A 20,036-nucleotide genomic window follows, 5' to 3' on the forward strand; every position below is an offset into this window, starting at 1 on the left:
TGATGGGACTTGTAGTCGAAAAACAGCTAGACACCCAAGTTTGGGAAGCCCTGGGTTAGACGTTGGAGGGTATGCTTTCCTGCACGTTTCCTTGTGCACTGGTGAAAACAATGGGTGTTCACCAGTATGCAGATGATACGCAGCTCTACCTCTCCTTCAAACTGGAACCAGTGAAGGCAGTGAAGGTCCTGTGTGAATGTCTAGAGGTGGTTGGAGGATGGATGGCGGCTAACAGATTGAGGTTGAATCCTGACAAGACAGAAGTACTGTTTTGGGGGGACAGGGTGGGCGGGTGTGGGGGACTCCCTGGTCCTGAATGGGGTAACTGTGCCCCTGAAGGAGCAGGTGGACAGCTTGGGAGTCGTTTTGGACTCACAGCTGTCCATGGAGGCACAGGTCAATTCTGTGTCCAGGGCAGCTGTCTACCAGCTCCACCTGGTACGCAGGCTGAGACCCTATCTGCCTGTGGACTGTCTTGCCAGAGTGGTACATGCTCTGGTTATCTCCCACTTGGATTACTGCAATGCGCTCTACATGGGGCTACCTTTGAAGGTGACCCAGAAACTACAACAAATCCAGAATGCAGCAGCTAGACTGATGACCGGGAGTGGCCACCGGAACCAAACTACACTGGTCCTAAAAGATCTTCAATGGCTCCCAGTGCATTCTGAGCACAATTCAAAGTGTTGGTGCTGACCTTTAAAATCCCAAATGGCCTCAGCCCAGTATACCTGAAGGAGCGTCTCCACCTCCATTGTTCTGCACAGACACTGAGGTCCACCTCCGAGGGCCTTCTGGCTGTTCCCTCACTGCAAGAAATGAAGTTACAGGGAACCAGGCAGAGGGCCTTCTTGGTAGTGGCACCCGCCCTGTGGAACACGCTCCCATCAGATGTCAAGGAAATAAACAACTATACAACTTTTAGAAGACATCTGAAGGCAACGCTGCTTAGGGAAGTTTTTAATGTTTGATTATTTATTATGTTTTATATATTCTGTAAGCCGACCAGAGTGGCTGGGGAAACCCAGCCAGGTCAACAGGGCATAAATAATAAAATTCATTCTTATTCTTATTCTTATCATACAAAAATAAATGGTTTAATCGCAGCCCTAGAACTCTCCTTAGTAGACCCCATGTAATCTTCTTGCACCACACCCCTTCATCAATGAGGTCTTGCACAAACCATCTTTTCTACAGCAGGGGGAAGAAACCGTTTCTTAATACTCCGCCTGTAGGATATACTAAACATATTATACAGTATGAAGAATAGGTCAGAGGTGTTTTAAAATTCTGGAGAAATGTTATGGTGCTAAAAGAAAAAATGGACTTTAAATAATAAGAAAGGGAGAATGAACTCTCCCTGTCACCCCTTTTTTCCTTTCAGTTGGTTTGGTCTGTTGCTTTTCCTCTCCTGCTCTGTTTGCAGGGAGCCCAGATTGAGACGGGCGTGGTTGGGAGTTGCGTGTAGGTGAGGAGGAGTTGCAAGCTGACTATTTCCACGTGTCAGCAGTTGCCTTTGATATGCAAAAGCATGTTTTGGGTCTTGTAATTGTACTTGGGGGGGTCAGCTGGTCACTTGTTCTTCCTCACTTACTGAGAGATTGCTAGGTCTCTGCTTTTAGTTGTGCCAGTTATAAAGTAGGTTTACTGGGTAAATTTTGACAGTGTTTTTTATGTTTAATTTGAACATGAAATGTTTGTGTAGGGACACTTTTTTTTTTTAAAAGCCTTCTCTTCATTAATGCCGTTTGGAATTTGGTTGAGTAATGCTTGATATATAAAATACAAACTTTTTTTTAATGGTTTTACTTAAAAGGAAGTAAATTGAGGATGGAAAGGTTAATGTGCATATATGCCGTCATTTCTCTTAGAAGTGTGGCAGGTGGCTTGCCCAACCAGAAATGTGCTTTGCCTCTTGTTGCCTTTTTAAAAAGTATTTTTGTTTACGTACCAAAAGATACAGAACATCAAAATAACTGCACATAAATAGTAGAGGGGAGATCAGATACTAGCAGTGTGGTGAGAGGGGGGCATTCCTTTCTGCAGCTCCAAAGTTAGGGAATTTCCTCCCTGCAGTGGGTCAGTGTATCTTGTTGTTAACCAGAAGGTTGGGGGTTCGAGCCCACCCAGGGGTGGCTGTGGGCAGGTTTCCTGAATTGCAGGGGGTTGCAGTAGATGATCTTTAAGGTCCCTTCCATGTCCACAACTCTTGAGATTCTGTCTCTGCACTTTGACTAGGCTTTTGGCAATTGTTGAAGGCTCACTACTTGACTCTGATGATTATCACCTGCGTAGTGTGTCTTCAGGACCCTCCCTATTCCTGTGACTAATCTGTTTTAGCTGTGTTTAATTAGGAATTTCAAATAGTTTTAGCATGCCCCGGAACCTGCTGTTGGAGGGAGGGTAATGAATTTAATAATAAAAACAATATTGTTGTCTTTGTAGCCTTAGTTTCCGTCGCTGCCATGGCTCTGTAATCAGTCAATATATTCAGAACTTCTGGGATGGGATGGAAAGCATAAATGCTTTAAAAAGAAACTCAGAGAAATGCTTTTGTATTGTTATGTGGTTCAGAGACCTTAGGGCTGTCTTATCATTGCTGGGGTTTGGGTTTCTTTGAAGGGGGGTGCCTAATGAAAAGTTGAATGTAAGTGGGGAGCAAAATGTAATTTGTTAGATGTGAATACAAGGCACAAAAAGAAAGTTAGTAGAGAAGTGTATTAAAATAAAAGTAGTAGTGATAATAATAGAGCGTGATTATTAGAGCACAGATTCATTGATGTCAGTGGAGAGAAAGCTGAGGCGTCTGACCCAAATTTTTAATACTACTTTAGTGAATAAGAGATGTATTGTTTTGGTTTGAGATTTCCTGTACAGATGTTCCAATTCCACTTGCTTCTCAGATGTGTACATTCTGTTTATTAGAGCTAATTTGGATGCATGGTAGTACCACATTGGGAAGTCCCACTCACCCACCGAAAAGCATAAAGTCTGTAACACCTGCAGATAAATTTAACTTGTGTGTTGTATCATGTATTATGACACCCTCCAAAAGTGGTTTGTCTCTAATTTTTTTATATACAATGGGTGTTTTTCATTACTATTTTGCCATATTTGTTTTTCCTTTTCCCCTTTTGTTACTTAATTTGCAAATTAAAAATAGTTTTAATTTTTATAGCCAAGGTCTCTACTTATCATCAAAAGTTCCAAAAAGTAGGGGCAAGAAAAGTCCCCTCTGTTTTGTGTCTCTATCCCAACCATGATTTCTGATTATAGCCTTACTGCTTTTCTGTAAATTATGTAGAAGTTGAACGAATTTGGAATTGAACCTCATTTGTTTTAAGAGAAGAAAGAAAATCTGATTGTGGAATGCATTGTGAAATCCAGTGATGCTATGTAATCTTATTTGCCAGTTCTTTTTCTGAAATAAAAAAACATTAAAGTATTTAAGTCCTCCCTCTTACAAAGCCCACCTGATTTTTGCCAACCAGGTGAGGCGTTAATTCTGTTAATCTGTCTGCATGAAAATATTTTTGAATCTTGATTAATGCAGTTCAATGGTATGAGTCTAATAACAGGATCTTTGCCAGGTTTTGGTACCATTACTAACCTTGAGTCTTTCCAAGTTTCTGGAATTCATCCCCCTTCTTTTTAATTCAGATAAGATGCCAAGTTTTCTTTAAAATGTTTTGTTTAAAAGTCCCATAAACCACCCAAGCCAGGTGTATTGGATTTTCTTTAAAGACACTTTCCATGTATTTTTTTTTAAATCTCCACCTGATGTGTGTTGACTGACAGATCTTTTAAAAAATATTTTTTATTGGTTTCAAGAAAACAGAACAATGTAGAAGATGCATACATAACAGAATCAAGCGTGCGAGAGAGAGAGTGATTAAGACTAGAGTGAGCATATGTTGATATTCTTGACTAGATGTCCCTGGGAGTACCTTCCAACTCTACATACAACCCTAACTCTTCCTCTATGAAAAGAAATTCACCGCATGCCACTATTCAGGTCCCCGCCTCCCAACACACTTGGCAGCTCCCCAGCATGTTGCTGTGCATCTCCTCACTTGGAGAGGGCTAAGTGAGTTCAGAAGACACGCCAACCCTAAGGAAGACTGCCTTTTGTTTCATTTTAAAGCACTCTAGTCAAGTTAGACATGAACCCTCCTAGGCCTAGCAAAATTCTCGCCAGCCCACAATCTGTTGGGGGGCCATAAGGGGTTGCAGACAGCCTAGCCAGTGTGGCGCAATGATTAAAGTATTTGACTAGGGCCTGGGAGAGCAGGGTTCAAATCCGCACTCGGCAGTGAACCTCGCTGGGCCACCTTGGGCCTAACCTACTTCACAGGCTTGGGGGGGGAGAACCATAGACCCCACCAGGGCCAGATTTAGGTTTGATGAGGCCCTAAGCTAGTGAAGGCAATGGGGCCCTTTATATGTCCAGCTGTCCTTTGTCAACAACAAGTTGCCGCTGTTTTTTGTGTTGCATATATGCTATATGGTAATTTATGGACCAGTCCATGCAGACTGTAGGCACCCTATATATAGAAATGAGCAAACCAGTGATATTTTAGGGAGCAGGCTAGCAGGTGGGGCCCATTACTTACATCACAGGAGCCTACACAACACAAAACACTGTTGCTGTACGCAGTTTTTATTTTATTTGTTTTTGTCTTGTATTTTGAAAATGTACATCCAGGATTTTTTCCTTTAAATTTTTTTGGGGGCCCCCAAGAGAGTGGGGCCCTAAGCTATCGCTTGTCTAGCTTATACGTAAATCTGACCATTGCCCCCCACCTTGAGACCGTTGGAAGATAAAAGTGGTACAGTCATACTTTGGGTTACAGGCGCTTCAGGTTGCGTTTTTTCAGGTTACGGACAGCTGAAACCCAGAAGTACTGGAACGGGTTACTTCCGGGTTTTGGTGGTCGCGCATGCGCAGAAGTGCTAATTTGCGCATGTGCAGAAGCGCCAAATTGCAACCCGCGCGTGCACAGATGTGCCGCTGCGGGTTGTGAACATGCATCCCGCACGCATCATATTCGCAACCCGAGCGTCCGCTGTATAGAGATGTAAATAATTAAAGAAATAATAAATAAATGTCCACAGGACACCCCCCCCCCCATTTCAGGGGCGCTAGTGACCATTGAGTATTTGTGGTGCCGCAGGAGCCAGTAGGACGATGGTGGATGTAGGGGGAGAGAGACCAAGGAAGCAAGCCGCCTGTGTTACGTGTGGGGCCCTGCGAGTGGCGCACCCTGGCGTGAGGGCGTTCTCCCTCGGGCGGTTGTTGTGGGACCGCGAAAAGCGCTTTGAGAGCTTGAGCAGCCATGCTCCTCTTTGCAGCCTGCGCGCCCGGCTTCTGTTGGAATTGGTTTGGCCCGAAGGATGCTGCGTTCCGTTGGGCCAAGGTGGCGTCATTCCGTGGCTCCGGAAGGGAGGCCTACAGGCCCGGCGCATCGCTGCGCCATCTTGTCTGTGGAAGGATAGTGTGTTTGACCTTTGTGGTCGGTTTAAATCATTTTCTGAGGAAGGTCTGGTCAAGTCAGCGGCCTTTGGGTTGCTTTCTCCCTCCTCCTTATTGTGTTACCAGGAGCGGGCAGGTGTCCTTAAGGCTGGGCCCACACGCCCCAGCAGTCCTGAACCTCTGCCAGTAACTCCTGCTTTTGTTTCCAGGTTGGGGCAAGATGGCGAGCGACTGGCCCCAGGCGTCCCGAGTGCCCAGCTTTGCCCAAATGCTGAAGAAGAACCTGCCCGCCCAGCCGCCGCCGCCACCTTCTCTGCAGGCCTCGGCTCCCTTGTTTCCGCAGGCAGAGAGCGCCAAAGCCATGTTTTTACCGGCAGAAACGTCTAACATTTCCACCTTGGCTTCCAAGGTGACGAACATCTCAGGTAATCGTATGGTGTTGGTTTTTGTAAACCGTCGTTTTCAGCTGAACGGTCTTGGAAGGCTTTTTTCCTGTTATGTTGGGAGTATCTGAAGGATTTTGCTTCTGTCTGGAGGAAAAGGCAGTTTCTGGCAGTTTTCTTGAATAATTTCTAACCCAGTGTCCCCCCCCCCTCTCTTTGTGGCCAAATGCTGGCCAAAATATCTGGAGGTGGTGTGTCCTGGCCTCTCCAGATGTTGCCATGCTGGCCAAGGCTGTCAGAGTTAGGTCACATCTGCACGACATATTTTAGAGCCCTTTTAATTCTGTTTTAACTGCCATTGCTTTGCTTGAGGAATCCTACAAACTGTAGTTTTGCATTCAGAGCTACAGTTTCCAGTACCCTTAACAACTACCATTTCCATACTTTGGGTAGGCCGGGTGAGCCATAATTATTAAAGTGGCATAAGTGTTTCAAATGTGTTTCAAATAAGGCTATTTCCTATGTCTGATGTGATTGGAGCCAAATTAGCATTTTTAACTTACTCTGCTGGTCTTAACCTGATCTGTGCTCTTCCAGATTTCTGCTGCTGTTTTTGTTCTCCAAAATCATTTTTGCTTTTAACAGCAAGGTTTCTTCACCGGTCTGGCCAAAAGAAAAGATACTCATTGGCCATCTGAATGTTGTGTGAGTTTATACCTCTTAGGACCGCATACCTGTAAAATCAGAATTTTTGGAGACTCAAAAAAAAGTGTGTGGAGAGAACATTGGTTTTGCTTATCTTAAAGCTACTTGTTCAAAGATCTTCCAGTTAATATCTCAATGCTTCATCATGTTTTATTGGTTTTAATATATGTTTTTGCTTTAATAATGAAAACCCCTATTGAGACAAGGAATCTAGATGCATTGCTATGGGATTGTGTTCACAGTTCTTTAACAGCCCCACATTTGTGTCTTTCTTTTTAAATGTTTGTCTTTAAAGTGCCTGAAGTCCCTTAATTATATGTGGAAATATCCCAAGAATTCCCCAGTATCCATAATAGGCTTTATGGGCAAGCAGTCTACAGTCCAATCCCACCCCCCACCCCCCGATTGACTCTAATTACCTTGTTCATTGGGAGAAATATCACATAAATGTCATATATTAAAACTTCATAAAGTAACAACCCTGAAAATAAAAATAGCTTTTAAAAAGTTGAAAAATATCACGATGCTTTTGATAAGGTGAAGAAGCACTTTCTGAATAGCCAAAAATGAACTGACAAAAGCTGCCAAGCAAATATTTTGACTTATGCTAACTTTGATCTGCAAGTTTTAAGATACTATCAACTTACGCATTTTAGGTCAAGTTCCTGACTGCGTATATTCCAAAGCAGGACCCATTGTTCCAATCACTTCACTTCCTCCCAAGAAAATTCCGAAGGAATTTGTCACAAAATATAAACGAGGGGATATAAACCCAGTGTCTGCTTTGCATCAGTTTGCACAAATGCAGCGCGTACAGCTTGAATTAAAGGAAACAGTAGCAACAGGTAAATATATCTATATTTTAAATAAAATCACTTTCTTGGGAATCCACTCTATTCTAGTACTGGGACATTACAGGTGCTGTTTAATAGGTGGCATTCAAAGCTGCCATATAATATTAGTTTGGTCCCTCTGTTATTTCAATGGCTGCACAACTTGATTAAAATTGACCCATGACATACCATTCCTTGGTTGCCATTTAGATATTTTGCAGCCTTTCCTATGATACCGCCATTGCTTCATAAAATGTTGGAGAGGTCACTGGCCTTTGCTTGGTTGCAACTTAGTATCCTCATTCCCTGCTCTAGAAATGTAAAGCATAAGTCATAATGCTGGGAATTGGTGAAATCAGTAACTCCATCTAAAACATTTATCTAGAAGAAGTTTGTCATTTGACAGTCCCAAATAACTGATTAGGAACCCAATTTAAATTGGAAATGAAAACAATATTCAAATTTATGTCATACTTGAAGTTTGGTGTCACAATGATATGATAGCTATGTCTTGGTTTGGCTGGAGAATGAAGATTATGAAAGAGCAGCGCTGTCTGCATATCCCTGGAATGGTTGGTTTTCTACCAATATTGAGCTATTAGATACATAGGAATTCAAATTTGGTGAAATGCAATATTCATAAATTATAATAATATAAAACTTTTACAGTTGCATTTATCTAAAAAAAGATTTCCTGTGGCACTTTTTAAGGTAATCTCTTGGGATCATACTTTGCATTTTGTGCTGTGGTTGATGGCATTCAGTATAAGACTGGATTGGGGCAAAACAAGAAGGAATCAAAATCTAATGCCGCAAAACTTGCTCTTGATGAATTACTGCAGCTAGATGAGACAGAACCAAAACCTCTAGAAAATCCAGGTACTTTTGCTACTATGATGTTTTTCTCTTCACTGTCAGGTTCAGGGGTGGGGGAACAATGTTATCGTAGACTAACCCAATATTTTATTCTGTATTGGGGCCCTAGCGCTGGGGATACTGAAAAGAGTGGTAGATAGTACTGTATCTTCTTGCCCCCGTTTCAAGTAGCACTGCCATGTTTTTGAATCTTATAGTGTCTATGACGTGTGTCTGAATATTCCAAAGTTTTGGCACCACATGGTCTAGTTGTATTGCAGACAGTTGATGTCTGGGGTACTTTGACTATTCCAGAGACCAGTTGTGTTGGTTTGTAGCATATATTGGTTAAAGGAGCATATATTTCTCTTAAGTAAAATGTTAGGTTGTTCTCATTTTTTCCAATTTGGTATCTTTGCAGGTCCTCCCAGGAATCTTTCAGAAACTACAACCATAACTGAACCTCAAAGAACAGCTGAAGCTAGCTACATTTCAAAGCTTCCTTATGGTAGGCATTTTCTGTTTTTCTATCAAATGTATGATCGTGCATGTTCATTTTTTATCACCAAATAAACTGCTATTTCCATAGCACAGTTTACAACGTGAGCCACTAACCCAGCGCTTGGGGTGCCAAGCAAGACCTTCATTGGTGCCTTAACATCTGCAGGTGTTGGTTTGGTGATCGCTGTATAAAGTGTAGAATTGTTAGGCTTATAAAGATGGAACTTTGTTGTGGCATCTCAAGTTAGCTGTTTTTGCTTTGTTTTTGGTCAGCTGAAAACAACAATTATTGGTGATATAACCAGAGATGCAGTAGGCTACATAATCTAGTGAATGGCATGGAAGAGCTGTTGTGTAAAGATAAGCTTGCTTGTGTACTACTTGTATATTCTTAAGAAAGCAGATCATTACTTGTACTCTCTGTGGACGCCTAAGAGAAGGATTTACCATTCCATACTTATTGGCAAAACCTATTTGGTATTTCGCAACTTTCTGACTAGTTGCAGGACCTTAGCCAGACCTAGCAGAGTAAACGCAGAATCCACGGAAGCAATTGGCAACTTGGCTGCAGACAGGATAGACGAAGCAGGAACCAGGAACTTGTAGTTAGGTGTTTATTATATACAGTGGACTATATACAGGAACAGAACACAGATCTTTTGCTAGCTGTCTCTGACACGACTCACAACTCCTACACTGACACACAGAACTCTGAACCTCTGAACTAACACATTCCAGTTAGTAGGCCATTAATTATCAGTCCTTTGAGAGAGCTTGACCAATCAGGGAGCTGTCTCCATGTCTCTGTTATCACCAGGCAGACTTACTCCTTCACATGACCTTCTGGCTGTCTGCCAAACCTTAATTGTCTCTGTGTGAGTAGTTGCACGTACACAGTTTCCCAACAATACTTCCTCCTTATACCAAGGAGAATAAACGTTCATGCACACTATTTTTCCCATTTAGTGATGATTTCCAATATTTCTAAACAGTTGGTTTTGATTCTTTGCTTTTTCTTTATAACTTTACTAGAAGGGCTGCATCTTGCGTATGAAAAAATTTCTCAAGCTGTCAGGGAAACATTCAACAGTTTGACTGCTAAATATCCAGAGTACCAGAGTTGTAGCAGTTCGCTGGCTGCTTTCATAATTGAAAGAGGTAAGCATAAACGTCGTTGTTGTTTAAATTGCTCTAGGGCAGCATTTGCAACTTCTGGTCCCCATAAAGCCGCCCTATCCCCCCCCCCCAAAGTGATGTGGTTTGGCTCAAACCATGCTCACTTCTTCATCACTTAAAGTCAGGCATGGGACTGGTGAGGATCTAGCGTCAAATTCAAAAGGAAATATTGAAAGGTGCTGTCGCTTAGGAATTTGGCCCATACAGTGGTACCTTGGTTTAAGAACAGCTTGGTTTATGAACAACTTGGATTAAGAACACCGCAAACCCAGAAGTAGGTGTTTTGGTTTGTGAACTTTGCCTTGGAAGCAGAACATGTTCCGCTTCTTGTTGAGTGTGTGCCATTTGTAAATTGAGTCCCCCGCTGCTATGGGAAAGCACGCCTTGGTTTAAGAATGCTTTGGTTTAAGAACGGACTTCCAGAATGTATTAAGTTCGTAAACCAAAGTACCACTGTATTGCCTGGCTTGCATCTTACGTATGATGTTAGGTGATGGATATGTCTGTCAAACTGGCCTACAGGGAGCTGACAGCTTGTGGCTCCAGTCCTTTGTTCAAATTCAGTTCTGCACCCCTGCTCTAGGACATATCTCTAAAAATATCATTAAATAAAAAGAAAGCTGAATTCCAAAATGGGCAACTAAATTTCTCAAATGTTTTGTTTGTTTGTTTTTAGTTAGACAGCATGAGGTGGTAGCTATCGGAACAGGTGAATTCAACTATAGTCAATGCGGTCATCCAGATGGGAGAATATTGCATGACTCTCATGCTGTTGTTACTGCAAGACGCTCTCTTCTTAGGTAAAAAAATAAACAACGCTGCTGCTTTTTCTCAAATTAAAACTGCTGCCGGGTACACTTGTACCGTGTCTTGGAGGGCTAAACTGGTCAGAGACCCATACCAGGGGTCTACTGGACTTAAACTGTAATGCCAAGAATGCCCTGGGCCTCCCAGCCAACTGGGGACTCCCGCCCCGGGCCTCAGACCACTCTTCCTGGGCCTCCTAATTCTTGGGAATATGTAATTTGACTCTAAAAGTAATTTGACACTAAAGGTTTTGTGTTCATCCTGGTTCTCTAATACAGATTTTAAATATATCCTGTGTTGTATCTGAAATACTTATGCTTCTTTCAAGGTATTTTTATAGACAGCTTTTGCTCTACTACAGTAAAAATGCTGCCATGATGGATAAGTCCATATTTTGCATTGAGCCATCTTCAAACTTGCTTGCGCTAAAACCAAACGTAAGCGTATTTCTCTACATAAATCAGTTACCAAAAGGATCAGCTCAGATTAAGTCCAGGCTGTAAGTATTAGACATTGCAACTTCACAAATTTTAATTCATGCAGATGCATTTTTCTCATTAAGGTGGTTTTATATTGTATTTGCTGCACAAGGAAGTAATATTAATTAGTCTGATTTGTAACACATTATTGCAGAGGTTTGCAGTTACGATTATTGGAAGGCCAACCTACTGAAAAGAAAAAGGGAGAGTAACGTAGAAGTGATGCAAAATCAAATTTAAGTGTAGCTCAGTTCATACAGATAGCTGATAATTTTGTTTTCACTGCTTCAAACATCTATCTTTTGATTTTCCCCCAGCACTGAGTTAGTGTAAATTTACAGTGCTTTGTTCACGACTGAAGGGATAGAACTCTCTTTGATAAATTAACCCATATGCAATTAGCCAATTATTACCAAACATGTTTTGCTTTTTTATGTATGTATGTATGTATGTATGCAGACTTGTACCCATTTACAGTAGGTTTTTCTGGGCTGTGAACCAGTTATTCCACAGGAATAGAGGGCAGTTTTTGGTGGGCACCACCTGTTTTCATCTTGGAAAGGAGCTCCCTGCCTTCCCAAACTGGCTCTGTTCATATTGAAGGATGAAGACTAGCTGTTGCAGAATCCAAGCCTTAAAAGATTCCCCTTGTTGGCATAGCTTCCTAGTGGTTGAGAAGGGGTCCTCTTGAAAGAAATAATTGATATTGTGATTGTGACAACAGTTATGAATGTGGACCCTGTCCTGCTATGTGTATTTCCATGTATTAGCATGCTATTGCTTGCCAGGGTGATAGCAAAAGGTCAGTTGGAAGGAAATCACATACTGCTGATAGCTCCCTATTAGCCAAAGATACCATAGTTCTTTGAGCTGTTGACCTAGCACAAAAGGAACCTTGGCAGCTACCTTTAGTTCCTGAGAGGTGCTAAAACTGTCTTCTGGCAAGTTCTGGCTGGAAAAAAAGCCCTCCTATAAAGGCATCCACTTAGAGGCTGACTTCTATTTTGCTATGACTGGGGATACTGCTATATCTTAATTATTGTGCTATATACTTAATTATAGACGCCTCAGTCCCAATTCTGCAACTGCATTTGAAGCTGATGAGGAACTGTGCCTCCATGTCGCTGTTGAAGGCAAGGTTTATCTCACTGTCTACTGTCCTGCTGAAATTTCTAGAATAAGCAGCATGTCTGCTAGTGACAAACTGACAAGATGGGAAGTACTGGGTGTTCAGGGAGCCCTGCTAAGTCACTTCATTCAGCCCATTTATGTTAACAGGATCGTTGTTGGTAAGTGAGTGACTTCTACATATTAAATACTGTTAAAATGCAACATAACAAATCACATACTTTCACGCTTGTCTGTTGGGTTGTTAAGTGGCCCCCAAAACAGAACAGCTTCTGAAACATACAGTGACATGAAATTTAGCTTTAAGTTTGATAAATGTCCTATCTTTTTTCTATTCAAAGTATTTAACCAGCTTACAAAATTCAGTACTAAAATATAAAATGACATTTTAAAAGCCTTTCACAACCTAGTGCCCTCCAGATGTCATGGGTTACAGTTCCCATAGCCCTGGTGGGACCCGTAGTTTGAGATATCAAAACATAGTTTTGAAAAATTTTGATTTAGAAGTCTATCCAATCTCTGGGCCAATTGACATGAAATCAGTTCATCTGGATGCTACACTCGCATGGTGTCTGTACTTTTATTCTGTACCCTTTGCATGAAAAGATCACCTCTCTGCCATTTCTGATTGTGAACACCAGTAATTTTTGAGAGAGAGTTCCATGTTTGTGAACACTTATGCACAGGGTAGAAAGCTGCACTTGGTGTAATAATAATAATATTATAATAATTTATTATTTGTACCCCGCCCATCTGGCTGGGTTTCCCCAGCCACTCTGGGCGGCTTCCACAAAGACCAAAAATACACTAAGATGTCACACGTTAAAAACGTCCCTGAACAGGGCTGGCTTAAGATGTCTTCTGAATGTCAGGTAGTTGTTTATCTCTTTGACATCTGATGGGAGGGCGTTCCACAGGGCGGGCGCCACTACCGAGAAGGCTCTCTGCCTGGTTCCCTGTAGCTTTGCTTCTCGCAATGAGGGAACTGCCAGAAGGCCCTCGGCGCTGGATCTCAGCGTCCGGGCAAAACGATGGGGGTGGAGACGCTCCTTCAGGTATACTGGGCCGAGGCCGTTTAGCGCTTTAAAGGTTGACACCAACACTTTGAATTGTACTCAGAAACGTACTGGGAGCCAATGTAGGTCTTTCAAGACCGGTGTTATGTGGTAAACTTCCTAGTGCACATCCAGTATGCACCTTGTGTGTTTAGACCCGAGTCTCTCCTTTCAGTCAATATTAAATATTAAAACACTGGCTGTTTCCTAGTATCTGCGTTCAGTGTGCTACATGTCTCGTTAACTTCTGAAAACTAATGTTCTATGGGAATGTGGCTTAAAGCAGAGAGTAAATGGTAACTGTGCTCTCCATAGAGCAAAGCTTCAGAGTCTAGAAGCATGCCTTGATCTTCTCTTAATATTTGGTGTGGTTCTTAATGTTTTTTAGGGGATGGGAACTGCCATGATACTCGAGGATTGGAAATAGCTATCAAACAACGGGTAGATGATGCTCTCACTTCAAAACTGCCCATGTTCTACATGGTGAACAAACCTCGCATTAGCTTGGTACCTGCTGCTTGCGCTGTACAGGTAGATTTGGAACGCAGATCTCTTAGTTTGAATTGGTCCCAAGGAGACTTGTCGTTGGAGGTCGTAGATGGGCTAAATGGGAAGATCACAGAAAGGTAAATGTTTATAACAAAAAGTACGTTAAATTGAAAGAAGCACCTTAGCTTAATCGTCCTCTGTTCAAAACAAGTGGGAAGTTATTCTCATGTGTTTGGTCCCTGCTCCTGCCAACCTAGCAGTTCGAAAGCACACCAAAAAGTGCAAGTAGATAAATAGGTACCACTCCGGTGGGAAGGTAAACGGCGTTTCCGTTCACTGCTCTGGTTTCGGTGTTCCGTTGCGCCAGAAGTGGCTTAGTCATACTGGCCACATGACCTGGAAAAACTGTCTGCAGACAAATGTCGGCTCCCTCGGCCTGTAAAGCAAGATGAGCGCCAAACCCCAGCGTCATCCGCGACTGGACTTAACTGTCAGGGGTCCTTTACCTTTACTTTTAATCTTGGTTATGCATTCTATAAAATAACTTTGAAACAGAGGCTTCTAGTTTTCCACGTAACCCTAAAAGCTGTTAAGGATTTTCAGTAACTTTGCTCTCTATAACTAGTTGAATTCAGACAAATAACCCCTAGTGTGCTCTTTATCATCACTATTTTTCATACCTAGTTCACCCTTCAAAAGTGGAATTTCAATGGCAAGTCGTCTTTGCAAGGCCGCGATGTTAAGTCGTTTCAATTTAGTGGTTAAAGAATCAAAGAGAGATGATTTACTTAAAGCGGGCACATACCACGAAGCAAAGGTAAGACTTGATGAAAGGAAACTTGCTGTAAGCGCAGATCTCATGAAGTCTATTTTGTTCATTCACTGAGTTCAGAATTGGTTTGGTTTTAACGCTAGCAAGAGGAAACAGTATCCTAGATCTTGTTATTTGAATAGCTGTTAATCTAAAGTTCACAGTTCAATAGTATTCATTAATCTGGAAAGTAATTCAGTAGTATACATGGTTTTATTGTATTTTAAAACAAGAGCACATCGGTAATTTGTTTACCATGATACAGGGAAGAAATTTAGTAATTTATCCATCTGCTTTAACCAATGTGTTAAATTGGCTTTAATTCTGTATTAAAAAGATAGGAATAGCATGATAAAGTAGCTGATAGATCCTTGCGCCCTCTTCAGCTTTGAACTGTAGAAAGGGTTGGGGCTGGGAATTAAAGGCAGTTTGCACAGGTAGGAGAATGTATACTCCTGACAGGAGGCTTAGTTGGGTCAGAATTGAGTGTAAACTTCCAGAGTTAGTGCTAAATACAGTAATTCTGCTAAATGAGCCACACAGCTGCTAAAAGGTTGTGAAGGTTGGCAGTTCAAATCCCCACGACGGGGTGAGCTCCCGTTGCTTGGTCCCTGCTCCTGCCCACCTAGCAGTTCAAAAGCACGCAGTGCAAGTAGATAAATAGGTACCGCTCTGGCGGGAAGGTAAACGGCGTTTCCGTGCGCTGCTCTGGTTCGCCAGAAGCGGCTTAGTCATGCTGGCTGCATGACCCGGAAGCTTTACTTCCTCGGCCACTAAAGCGAGATGAGCGCCGCAACCCCAGAGTCGTCTGCGACTGGACCTAACAGTCGGGGTCCCTTTACCTTTTTACCCATGTACTATATGAAACCAAAGGGGCGCATTGGTTGCCAGATGTGAAATATATTGGCATTATTTTAAGCTCTCCTCCCCAGCTAAGTTATGCAAGAATGCTGTCCCCAGGGAGGCTTGCTTGTCACCTTATTTAGGCACCAAGTGAAAACATTTCCCTGTAACCAGTCCTTTGGCAGATTAAGCAATTTATGTCTTTTTAAATATGTTTGTGGCGGGGGGGGGGGTTATTGGTTTTCATTTCTTATATTGCATTTTGTGTTTTTATGTTGTGTACTGCCCTATGATTTTTGGATGATAATTATTATTAATAATAATTTTATTAGAGATAAATAGGCCTTTTGGAGCATGTGCATTTCAACAAGCTTGCCGTATGCAAACGTTCAAAATGCATTGTGAGGATTTCTTTATACCAACCTCCCTGTTAAATTATTAATTGAACTTTCAAAATTTAGATTATGGCAGAGTCCTACCAAGGAGCGAAATATTTGCTGAAAACCTACCTGGAGCAGCATGGTTTTGGGTCTTGGATTGTGAAGTCTCCACGTATGGAACAATTCAGTATGTAAAGATTAATATATCGGCTCCGGAGCTCTTGAAGTAGACTAGTTTTTTGAGTTTCTTAACTTTTTTCATTGGTTAGTAGTTTTAGATCAGTACAGTGTCAACTGATGGCTGAAAAAAATGTACATACGCAAAATAAGTTAGCTAAGTTGTTAATATATGCGGGCCATTTTTATTACTTAAGTCTCTTGCCAGTATAAAGATATCTGGCATTAAAGTATAGTTTGGTGTTTTATGTGTGTTATGCATTTGCAGTAATATATTTTTAATTGATTTCTCATACTTTGACTACGAAGCTTTAAAATAAGTGAGGCTGAACAATGTAAAAGTGGAGAATTGTGTGCTGGCAATTATTATTTTGCCAGGTTCAGTACCTGCTTGTAATGGCAGTTCAAGTTACCATGTCATCACCATGTTTTAAAGATTGGTTGCTTCTCTTCTGGCTTTAGAATTTTCCTTATTAATCATCATTAAACTCTGTGGGCTATATATTTTTTCAGTTGTGGTCACTCAAGTTTAAGCCTGTAGGAAACTACAGCAGTAGAAAATCCCTACGAGCGCAGGGTCAAACCAAATATGTGATCTACTCATGGTACGTTATGGAAAACAGGCCTGCAAGCTTTTCAAGCCCAGTATTTTGTGCATAATTTTGTTTGCATTTGGAAACAACTTGGAAATTGTATCAGGTGTCTTAAATATTTCATTTGCAATTTGACTTCAGAGATGATGTTGACGACTTAATGTCCTTTTCCCTCTAAAATCCTTAAGACTGAAAGGGTCTTAATCACATACCGTAGTTTGCCATTAAAATTAATCTTACACAGCTTCATAAAAAGTTGTGTGTGATACATCCATTTCCGAGAACTAGCAAGCTCACAAATGTTCTACTGCTTCTTTGGTCCAAATGGTAAAAATGTGCAAACCAGTAGCCAAAGGGATATATTTAATGCCATTTCATGGAAGTTGGTGTCGCCCCTTCAGGAGTTGGTTTATATATGGGCAGGTATCTTGGAAAAGGCATTTATTGTGGTTAAGCTATTTCAAGAGTCATCATAATCTTAAGTTTTTGAATCAAAGTGAAGGAAGTTTCATGTATATTAGCAGTCAAATGCTGTTTGCCAGGAACATGCTTGGAACTGAATGGCTGTAATGTATATATGACTGTCTGCATGGAGAGTCTTTGCTGGCCACAAAGCGGAGATGGATCTGTACAGTTGCACAAACAACAGGGCAAACAGCTTTTATACCATGTGAAGCCACTGCCCCCCAAGTATTTTCACAGCATCTTCATTGTGATACTTTTGTGAATGAAACAGGCCTGAGCTTCTGAAGACTAGCCTGACCTACGCTGTAACTTTTTTTTTTAAAGGGGGTGGTTTGACTCACTGTTTTTTGATTCACATTTAGAGGCTTTGAACAGTAAGATGAGATTTCTAGTTTTTTAATAGGAATTATCCCAGGTAGCCTGCATGGTGCTTTCCAGTTGGCTTACAATTCCCATCATCCCTGACCACTGGCCATTCTCACTGGGCATACTGGGAGTTTAAGTCCAACAACATCTGAGGGGCATCACTTTGGCTGCTCCTAAATTAGTGCGTGTTACTGAGCAATAACTTTTAGCCCGATGAAGAAATAAATGTGTTGGGGTTTTTCTTTTGTTAAATTGTGGGTCCCCCCCCCCAATAAAACTTGTTTTTTGCTGAGAATTGTTGTTTGTCTTGTCTGGCTTGAAGTAATAATAATGCGTTCCTTTTCACTGGAAAGTTTGATCCCCACTGCTGCCCCCGTTCTTAAAGCCTATTGCAACAAATCTATGGAGAGTTATTCTTTTTTTGGTAACTAAACATTTTCACTGTGCCATTTTCTCCACTGGCGCGCATTCCCACAATGCACCTCGGTGCCAAACTTCATGCGCTCATGCTGCCGTGTTAACACGTCCTCAATATCAGAAGTGTGCAGGGTTCTTCACAGGACACAAGTGACAGTAGGCCTCGCCCAACACCCCTCTCCTTCATGAACCAAAGGGAGGGGGGGTATCTAAGGACAGAACAACAAATTACGCTACAGAAGTCCAGGAATTATATTGAGGTGATATTTATGGATAAATGTAGCAGATCATTTGGGGAAAGGCACATTTTCTTCATGTAAACTAGCTAGCGAGAATAATACCTTAATAGTGTGTACAGTCGTACCTTGAGTTACAAATGCCTCCGGTTACAAACGCTTCAGGTTACAAACTCCGCTAACCTGGAAGAGTTACCTTGAGTTGAGAACTTTGCCCCAGGATGAGAACGGAAATCGTGTGCTGGCGGTGCAGCAGCAGCAAGAGGCCCCATTAGCGAAAGCACGCCTCTAGTTAAGAACAGTTTCAGGTTAAGAATGGACCCCCGGAACAAATTAAGTTTGTAACTAGAGGCACCAGTGTAATTACTCTTAATCCATTGCTAGAAGACATGGAGACAAATAAGAACAGTGGGCATGAGAGAAAACAATGCAGAAGTAAATCATGATTCAAACCTAATGTGGGATGGTCTGTCTACTGTCCCAGTTTTTATGTTTATTTTCCTCCAGGCATTTATATACTGAATCGTTAGCATGTCTAAGAAATGATATAAGGACTCAGGTTGTCCTCAAAATATTATGAAGGTTTTATATTAATACAATACATGAAATTGCCCTGGTAATACTGGCAGCCACTGCAAGCTTTTTAGAAGAAGAAGAAGAGTTTGGATTTGATATCCCGCTTTATCACTACCCGAAGGAGTCTCCAAGCGGCTAACATTCTCCTTTCCCTTCCTCCCCCACAACAAACACTCTGTGAGGTGAGTGGGGCTGAGAGACTTCAGAGAAGTGTGACTGGCCCAAGGTCACCCAGCAGCTGCAAGTGGAGGAACGGGGAATCGAACCCAGTTCACCAGATTACGGGTCCACTGCTCTTAACCACTACACCCCACTGGCTCTCTTTTAAGCACTGGAGTTAAGTGCTGGCAGGAGTCTGTCCCTATTGACAAATATAGCTGCAGTATCGTGCACAGGAGAAGGTTCCAGACAACCCTACAAAGAGTATATTGCAATAATCAAGTCTTGAAATTACCAAAACACAACCCGTCACGTCCAGGCTATCCTTCCCTGTCCAGATATTGCTATCGTCTATGTACCTGCCCTCACTGCCACTAATATATTTATTTTATTTCATTTCATTTCTATACCACTTTATATTTTAAAAGAAAATCTCAAAGCGGTTTACAGAATACTAAAACATCAAGAAAACAATCTGAAGAAAGTCAGATATAGAGCATACCGCGAAAGCAACTTAATTAACAGAAAACTACATTATTAAAGATTTCAAAATAAAACATTACAAAGGAGGTCAACTACGGAACACATATTTAAGACAAACCAAGTTGACAAAAAAAACCCCAAACATTTCAAAAGAAAAAACATTGCTGAGTGAAGTCAAATATAAAATGCACATTTCAAACAGCATAATGAACAAGAGTATATACTCTTATAAAGAGTATAAGGCACGGCTGTTTGGCAGGCACCAAAAGATGGGGCAAAAGAATCCAATAGTTAGGGTTTGTTGTCAGGCATAGCGATGTCCCTCTGGTCTCCCCAGGAACCACTTTGGTAGAGCTGGGTGAGTGTGGGCCAGGTGGAAAGGACCTTCATGACTCACAGCCGGGCGATGTCCCTCTGGTCTCACTACATCCCTAGTACTTTTTAAAAGAGTCTAACTTCACATCTTCGTTTGTTTAGGAAACAACACACACAAAATGCAGCCTTTTAAAATTATGTGGAAAATGGACAATGTCTCAATGACAGAGCAACTGGTACCACATGCACACATTAGCAGAACAAGCAGGTCAATGTCCTCCTTTGGAGAAGACTTGTGTCCATTTGAAGGGCTATCAGAAGGTTAGGATAA

At 41.7% G+C, this 20,036-nt stretch overlaps 1 protein-coding gene across 4 annotated transcripts; it reads left to right on the plus strand.

Moving 5' to 3' along the window:
- The first annotated feature begins 1,426 nt into the window (after positions 1-1,426).
- Positions 1,427-17,814, plus strand: ADAD1 (adenosine deaminase domain containing 1). Of its 4 annotated transcripts, none has more exons than XM_081176423.1 (12): positions 1,427-1,468; positions 5,683-5,898; positions 7,218-7,406; positions 8,106-8,273; positions 8,671-8,757; positions 9,783-9,908; positions 10,603-10,726; positions 11,062-11,232; positions 12,275-12,501; positions 13,784-14,021; positions 14,569-14,701; positions 16,000-17,814. In XM_081176423.1, exons 2-12 carry the CDS (start codon positions 5,694-5,696, stop codon positions 16,111-16,113), a joined length of 1,782 nt encoding a protein of 593 aa, XP_081032549.1. In that variant the 5' UTR covers positions 1,427-1,468; positions 5,683-5,693; the 3' UTR covers positions 16,114-17,814. The 4 variants fall into 4 exon arrangements, with proteins under 4 accessions (XP_081032549.1, XP_081032550.1, XP_081032547.1 ...); XM_081176424.1 differs by lacking the exon at positions 1,427-1,468 and adding an exon at positions 1,485-1,638; XM_081176421.1 differs by lacking the exon at positions 1,427-1,468 and adding an exon at positions 5,227-5,540.
- Positions 17,815-20,036: the final 2,222 nt, after the last annotated feature.

Source organism: Podarcis bocagei (assembly GCF_964188305.1).
Source record: "Podarcis bocagei genome assembly, chromosome: 17".
Classification (NCBI taxonomy): domain Eukaryota; kingdom Metazoa; phylum Chordata; class Lepidosauria; order Squamata; family Lacertidae; genus Podarcis; species Podarcis bocagei.

Coding starts and splice junctions, on each gene's coding strand:
- ADAD1 (XM_081176422.1), top strand. CDS start 5,337: ATGCTCCTCTTTGCAGCCTGCGCGCCCGGCTTCTGTTGGAATTGGTTT. Junction 9,909..10,602: donor TGCTTTCATAATTGAAAGAG/GTAAGCATAAAC, acceptor GTTTGTTTTTAG/TTAGACAGCATGAGGTGGTA. Junction 10,727..11,061: donor GCAAGACGCTCTCTTCTTAG/GTAAAAAAATAA, acceptor GCTTCTTTCAAG/GTATTTTTATAGACAGCTTT.